Here is a 7,687-nt window from a genome sequence, read left to right as displayed (position 1 = left end):
TTAGAGAACAGCAAACTGCAGTAATGTGACCATGAGCGTGGTGACCAAATTAATCATTTTAAACATAGTAGATGCAGTCATCTGCCACATGTCGTAAACGGAAAACTGCGGCGGTTTCTCCTTGATCATCTTCAACATTTTAATAGCTTTTCGTCTCAGCGGCCCTGGAAATATGTAATAATTTGATTAATGAAAGCAAAACCCATAACTTTTTCATTTATATTTAGATTATAGTCAGACTATAGTCAGACAATAATCAGACTATTGAAGTCACGTTAAGAATGCCCTCGAAGAGGGGCAGCACTTATTATTGGAACGACATATGGCGTGTCCTCATCGGTTGTGATAGTGGCGCTAGTAAATCTTCTACGAACATACAAATGCCAAGGAATCATTAAGGTATAGATTTAAAGAAATTAAGATATTGACTGTTGCTTCTCAATACATATTTTGTAATGTTTTGTATGTACGGAAAAATGTTAATGTTTTTATGAGAAAATGTGATACTCATAACATTGGTACAAGGAACAAACACAATCTTGTTACTCCTGTTACTCGACTGCATAGAGTCAGTAACTCTTTTGTGGGGCAATGTATACGCTTCTACAACAGGATCCCAGAAAGCGTTCAAAAGGATACTTACTATACAATTAGCGAGTTTATGTTTGATAGCACACCTTGGGAATGAAACGATCGCCTCCTGGCTATTTCTAATCATATACTACTATGTATCTTATTAATTTGACAAAAAAAAGAACAAAAAAAAAAGACCCGCTCAGTTTCTTTCGCCGGTTCTTCTCAGGTCAGGGTGTTCCTTTTTCCGAACCGGTGGTAGTGTCTATTTGAAAATCAATAAGTAAGTGTAATGCTTCTATATTGAATAAAGGAATTTGAGTTTGAGTTTGACTTTGAGTTTTAATGTTGACGGTGCTCACCACTATAGATTTGGGACAGCACTGTGATGCACAGATATTTCGTGGTCCTGATTTCTCTGTAGAATGCCTCACATCGCACGCAGATGACAACGATTATGATCAAGTCGAACGCGGTCACTGTCGGCAAAACTACAAACTCGAAGTTTTTTATTATCTGAAAGAAAAGTTACAAGACTGGCACGTAAAGCTCGGAACAAGGAACTCAAAATAATGGCGGTATATTAATATTTCATTTGTGCTTCAATTTCTAAAACTTTTTCTAACTTTCGATTGGTATAAATTTAAGCTAGCAAGCAAGCTAGCTATTCTTATGACGAAGTAATTGTAAATATTCAAGATATATTTAGTTTAAATAAAACTAATTATAACGGATGAATCGCGTATATTAATTATTTTTAAACATCCCGACGTTTCGAGCACTTTGCAGTGTTCGTGGTCACGGGTAGACTAAGATGACATTTGTCTATTTGAAGAACAAAGGAAATATTATTAACAACTACCGCCAACGATTTCTCAATTGATGTCTTGAGTAACGTTCCGGTTGCACGCAGAAGGCACTAACTGTATCTTTAGGTCTTGCAGTCTGTTGGATTTGGGATTTTAAATTTTTAATAAGTGGATCCCAGGTGTTAGAAAGTCTCCAACCATCTTCTCTATTGAAGTTCGGATGTTTTTTTGACAACGAAAGAACACCTATTTTTGACATCTTCAAAGTCTGCAGTCTGTGAACATGCTCTGGATAAACCTAACCATTTTATCCGATTTGATAAACCACAGATCCTCGCTAGAGAACACAGATTCATTCCTAGAATGATACGCGAGGCTATTGAAATTCAAAAACATCCGAACTTCAATAGAGAAGATGGTTGGAGACTTTCTAACACCTGGGATCCACTTATTAAAAATTTAAAATCCCAAATCCAACAGACTGCAAGACCTAAAGATACAGTTAGTGCCTTCTGCGTGCAACCGGAACGTTACTCAAGACATCAATTGAGAAATCGTTGGCGGTAGTTGTTAATAATATTTCCTTTGTTCTTCAAATAGACAAATGTCATCTTAGTCTACCCGTGACCACGAACACTGCAAAGTGCTCGAAACGTCGGGATGTTTAAAAATAATTAATATACGCGATTCATCCGTTATAATTAGTTTTATTTAAATGTGTAATAATCGCGAAAATTTAAGACAACATTATATATTTAGTTGAAGATAGTTTTAGGTTTCGTACAGCAATATTTTGAATAAATTCGTTTCAATGCGATGAGCCAGAGTTATTTTATTAATTCAAGAATAATTTTAACTAAAAAGTGTAACTTTTTATTATAATATAATAAAAATATGTACAAAAATAAGGCGAACGCTCCCTTTGTATTGTCTTATTAATTATACTGATGCAAATAATAAAAAAACGGTTAATTAAGTTAATGGCAGCGAAATCAGAAGGTAATTTGCATATTTATTTCTATTGGATATAAAAGGTTTTATTTTTTTGGAAACGAAAAGAATACGTAATATGGCGTGTTGGTTAGCAATTAGCATGAATAAATTATATTTTTAAATTTTTCTGATATTTATCGGCAAATGAATAACTAAAATTTTGATATTAAAAGTAAATCATCGTCTTAAAAATCAAATTTTTGTAAATGCATTACGAGGTTTTGTAATTATTTAAAATTACAGTTAGATGCGGATTCGGATTATAATTCCATACTTACGCCTTGTTGCAATCCCAGTAGTATAAATTCAAACACCAAAAGTGTGATGGTAAAGAATTTGAAACAGAATAAAAATATCTGTAACATAAAAAAATACGTTGATCCTAGAATAAATGATTTAACTCCCAAGTAACACTAATAAAACTCAATTATTACCTGGAACCGGTACAGCGATTGATATCTAAGCAACTCCTCAAATATATCGGCCAAGTAGATGTCGATATCGCTATATTTGAAATCATGCGTCTTCGAGGCTAGACAACGCAACATTTTCATCGAAGGAATTATATTGTTCGCAAATTTATCAACTGGTAAATCCGGCGTGCCTTTCAAGTGATTTGTTATGATGGCATTGATGTAGCGAATACGAATGTAGAAGTATATCAAGAGATTCGAGCAGCTGAGCCACTCGAGCGTGCTCGACATCTGCGCGAAGAGCGGCCCCGCGAAGCTCACGGTCACCACCAAGTCCTCCGACACGGCCGACGCGTACAGCACGAGCGACACGAGCCCCACGGCGGCCACAGACATCACGTTGCTCTTGAATAGGATGTCGTTGATTACTTTGTTATTGTCGACTTTTAACTTCCGATCGATTTCTTGCATCTTAATATAAAATTTGACATTCGAATCATTGTTCACGAAACGGACGTGAATAACGTTGCATGCAAACGTTGAGAAATGAAGGAAAAGTGAAACAAAATTAAGGTAGTATATGTGCGGGTACGGTACGTATCTTGAGAAGTAATGAGCGAGAATAGTCAAATAAAAAATCAGTACAGTCAATAAACAGAACACTGAGTAGGCCCTTTGTAACGTCGTCGGGGCAGTTACGAATCTGTACTTAGCGTCGACTCGGCACGACCCCAGCACCATCTGCGCCGAGCGGAATGGAGCGAACGCCTTCAGGAGGCTCTCGTCCAACATGTCGCTGGACAGATATTCCGATGACTTCATTGCTAATATTTAATGTTCATTCTTTATTAATACTAAAATATTTTGTTTGTAATTTGTGCCGGTAAAATGTTCCTGGTGTTTCTGTGTAACGATGATTCTGTAATTAAAAACACATTTTACATATACTGAAAAACTAAATTTTTATGTAACAGATGTAAACCGTCTTAAATGGATTTATACTTATGGTGGGAATAGATTTTTAGAGGTGAACGAGTAAGTGTATTAACCGACATAACCTTTTAGTTCCCATGGAATTAGTAATGAATGGCTACCATTTACCAAATAGCCAATTGTGTCACTACACTTGTACCAGCGAGAGCTGAGGCGGCTCAGAGGTTGGCACGCGTGAACTTTACTCGACTGCTGTCTGAAACTCGGGCACAGACCACCGAGTGCTTATGATCGTAAGGAAACCTGCAGGTTTTGGATGACGTTTCGTTCCAATTGGTTAGACTTGTTAAGTAAGACAAACACCTACCTACTGTAAGTGTTGTATAATTATACATAAAACTGCAGAATGATGATCGTGTAAGTGGTGACGACGCCGAGCGTGCGCACGAGGAGGCGCGCGTTCAGCGTGTAGATGTCGTACAAGGATATGTCGTTTTTGACGTCCAGTAGCAGCAGCATGCGTTTCGCGTTTCGCTTGATTGCACCTACAACGAAACCATTTTGTTTTCACGCAAAAGCGGGGTCATGTTCCACTGCAAGCCTGTCGAACTAGCTAACGGAACAGAACATACCTGTACATAAGTAGGCTGTTTCTAAATGAAGCACCAAAGCACTTCATTAACACAAGATGTACATATATAGTTGCTTTTTAATTAATAACCTGCGCCGTAATAAATTAATGGCATTAAATATCGTTTAAAAGGTTCCATCAACTTGATTAAAGTTGGTCAATATGTGAGACACTTGGAGTCAATTAGTTGATTTGACATTCCAAATTATTATCATAAGTATGTACCTATGTTGTATGCAACTTTTGACTGACTTTACCCTTATAATATTTGGTTATCATCATCAGTAGATCCCTTTCGATTCGGTGGTAGTGTTGAATGCGATATGCATCCATATTAAATTTAAGATTTGAGAAACGAAGAATTTGAGTTCTTAACCGTGTTTTTGTGAGGATGCTTGTTATTTTGCAGTTAAATAAAATAGTCCTTACCTTGTATTTTAAATATATCTATAAATAAAAAGTGTGATTAAAATACCAACCTTCAGAAGAATGAACGATGTCGAGACACAGCTTTTTCGACTTGTCCAATTTCGATGTGATCAATTCAGTAAATATACATAGTAGGAAGTATAAAAGGGAATAGTCAAAAGAGAGTTCTATGAGCACGAAGTAAGTCTCGGAGTTCGTTATCATCTGCAACGGATACGATAGGTAAACAAAGTTGGCCTTTTTATTTTACAATATTCAAAGGAAAATATTTTTGGAGTATTCTTAAAATATTTTTGTTACAAAATTGAATGTGCATCAAAACAGTTATTGTATAGACCAATTGCTAATTACCATGTATGAAAAAACGGCTTGGTATTTAAGCAAAATAATTGATATTTCAATCACCATCAGCACCCACACTAACACTATGAACGTGAAATACAATATCTGTAAAGCAAAATTATCATTTTTGTATAATGTACCTATATGTTATATAAGATCGTCGAGTAAATTGTCTAGTATGTTACCTTCATTTGAAATAAGTCAGTGAAATCTGCCATTACTGTCAAGACGTCGTGCGTCCCCTGCACCAAGCTGGTCAGTTTCGTTTCTACACCAACTTCGATCGATTCGTCATTAATTTGGTCATTTGGTCGTTGAGTCGTATGTAATTTGGATATGCTCTCAACGAAATGCTTAATTTTCTCTAATTCTTTTTTAATGTAATCTACGCGAACGTGTATGTAATATAATATTATTAAACACAACATTATATCAATAATAGTAATGACACTTGAGAACCCAATAAAAGTAGCAAATGGACAGAATCCTTTGATCAAGTAAATATTATGGAAGGCGGTGAAAAAAAAGAAGATCACCGCAATCGCCACAGCACTAAGGAAACTGAGCCACGACAGGACGCTGTTACTGTATGCCTTCGTATTCAGATCGCGGTCTATTCTCTGAAGCTTCACGTAAAAGTCACACAGCGACTCGCTGTCGACGATGAATCTTTGATACAAGAACAACGCGTAATCACAGACGTGGACAAAAATGTTAAACGATTTTAAATATAAATCATTAATGAACAAGTATTTTGTAGATTCACATTCGGTAGTTAAAAACAATTGACATAACATATCTGTAGTCAAAATGAATATTGCATACAAGTTGTACCACTTGGAGGGCGGCGTGACGAAGCCGTGCTCAATTTTCACCTTAAGGTTACCGACCACTGTTTGTAGAAGATGGATTGGTTTAAAAATACGTTTAAAATCTTCGTCAAGTATATCGGCAGATAATTTTTCTAAGTGGGAAGCCATGGCTGTAAAGTGAACCATCCGCTTCCGGTGGGCCTATATATTCAACAGAAAATTATTTCCCAGGGGACGTAATGCGATATAGATCACTTTGTTTTACTACGGCTTACTATTAAACTGTATACACAATGAATCTGTAAAGTTGTCGGTATCAGCATTATTTTAAAAATAGAAGGTTCTTTGGTTTCTGCTAATGTTTGTATGAAATGTACTAAAATGTGGTGCTTATTTATTTCTGAAAATGTACTCATTAACGCCGACATGATAATGTTATTCTTTAAAAATCACTTGGTATGTAGCTCTGTGATATGTTGACAACCGAATTACAGTCTTAACGAGTTACTGTAACTCACAGACACATATTTTAATATTACATTTCATCCTCGTGTTCCGTATATGTATATATTCATATGTATTCCACATGTTTCAAGAGACATTTTGATCAGACACGCTGAGTTTCTTTCGCCGGTTCTGCTCAGGGTGTGTCCGAACTGCTGGTGGTGTTTAATTTAATCATCAATAAGTAAGTGTAATGCTTTCTATATTGAATAAAGGAATTTTATAAAACTCAGCTTAGGGCAATCAAGGCTCCCAACTTGTATAACTCAACGAGTAAAGAATCTATGTTAATCCATATCAGATAAGCCCTTTTACATTATAATTGTTAGCTTTAGTTTTTATTCAATTAAGTAAATGCTACAATTAGTGATTTGATTATTTCCAATTAAATTTCAAAATTGGTACACACGATTGTATACGCTTATGTTTAGGTTTGTGCCTAACGAAACGGGTTACGATTGAGTAGTTTAGATATCAGGAGAGGTCCTTCTATTTCTAGAATCTATATTTATATTATAGTATAAATGTAAAAGTGACTCCATCTGCTGTCGCTCTTTCACGACCTAATCACTGAACCGAATTTGATGAAATTTGGTATGAAGTAATCTTGAACTCCAAATAAGGACATAGGCTAACACTTATTTGCCTCACACAGGACAACCAACACCCGAAAACGCGATCGAAGCCGCTAGTGACTACAAGTACTGAATTATTGTATTTTAGGTAATGGCTTTGTTCTCAGTATTTACCATATAGCTATTCATTGAAATACACTTAATTTGTAAAACATTACGAGCAAACTGAAACTATCCACTGATCAGATATTCCCCCGCCAAACAGCAATACTTAGTTCTGTATATTCCGCTATGATGAGTGAGCCAGTGCAATTAGAGGCACATCTTTGTTTTCCAGGTTAATGGCGCAATATCTCGTCTGCTGGTGCCAAGTGAGGACAAAAGCCTTTTGATTGATTTTCCTTCGCCACATAAGCCTTTTCTTTATCAAGAGATGGTCTCAATAAAACAACAAAACTCAGCGATGCTTGATTCGTTTTCATCTTAGAGTTGGCCAAACATTTGATATTATTTTATTAAGCGATTTCAATTAATATATCGAGTTGGCGCAACGTCGTGGAATATTATGTACATTCACCTGTGAGCAGCGCCCACCTGTCTCACCCAAAAACAAATCCAAACAACTTTAATCAAGTGGGCTTTTGAAAATAATATTACGTTGATTGAGCATAAT

At 36.0% G+C, this 7,687-nt stretch overlaps 2 protein-coding genes across 2 annotated transcripts; both read right to left on the bottom strand.

Annotated features, from left to right (window-relative positions):
- LOC124544355 lies at positions 1–3,647 on the bottom strand. Its single transcript, XM_047122870.1, has 4 exons — positions 2,810–3,647; positions 2,654–2,731; positions 936–1,089; positions 1–164 (listed from the first exon to the last, which is right to left on the bottom strand). The coding sequence occupies exons 1-4, from the start codon at positions 3,608–3,610 to the stop codon at positions 1–3; spliced, it is 1,197 nt and encodes a 398-aa protein (XP_046978826.1). The 5' UTR covers positions 3,611–3,647.
- Positions 3,648–3,774: 127 nt separating this feature from the next.
- Positions 3,775–6,103, bottom strand: LOC124544262. The gene is made up of 4 exons (XM_047122734.1): positions 5,949–6,103; positions 5,660–5,792; positions 4,832–4,985; positions 3,775–4,266 (listed from the first exon to the last, which is right to left on the bottom strand). The coding sequence occupies exons 1-4, from the start codon at positions 6,101–6,103 to the stop codon at positions 4,109–4,111; spliced, it is 600 nt and encodes a 199-aa protein (XP_046978690.1). The 3' UTR covers positions 3,775–4,108.
- Positions 6,104–7,687: the final 1,584 nt, after the last annotated feature.

This window comes from Vanessa cardui, chromosome 4 (genome assembly GCF_905220365.1).
Source record: "Vanessa cardui chromosome 4, ilVanCard2.1, whole genome shotgun sequence".
NCBI lineage: Eukaryota > Metazoa > Arthropoda > Insecta > Lepidoptera > Nymphalidae > Vanessa > Vanessa cardui.
Note: the sequence above shows the minus strand (reverse complement) of the source record. Positions and strands in the feature narration are given on the sequence as shown.

What these genes read in the sequence shown, in the direction of transcription:
- LOC124544262 (XM_047122734.1), bottom strand. Translation starts at nt 6,103, where the DNA reads ATGGCTTCCCACTTAGAAAAATTATCTGCCGATATACTTGACGAAGAT. An exon ending in CCCTCCAAGTGGTACAACTT is followed by an intron (nt 5,793 to 5,948) that starts GTATGCAATATT and finishes CTTGTATCAAAG; the next exon opens with ATTCATCGTCGACAGCGAGT. An exon ending in TTAGTGCTGTGGCGATTGCG is followed by an intron (nt 4,986 to 5,659) that starts GTGATCTTCTTT and finishes TATCCGTTGCAG; the next exon opens with ATGATAACGAACTCCGAGAC.
- LOC124544355 (XM_047122870.1), bottom strand. Translation starts at nt 3,610, where the DNA reads ATGAAGTCATCGGAATATCTGTCCAGCGACATGTTGGACGAGAGCCTC. An exon ending in TACTGGGATTGCAACAAGGC is followed by an intron (nt 1,090 to 2,653) that starts GTAAGTATGGAA and finishes CTTTTCTTTCAG; the next exon opens with ATAATAAAAAACTTCGAGTT. An exon ending in GCTGTCCCAAATCTATAGTG is followed by an intron (nt 165 to 935) that starts GTGAGCACCGTC and finishes ACATATTTCCAG; the next exon opens with GGCCGCTGAGACGAAAAGCT.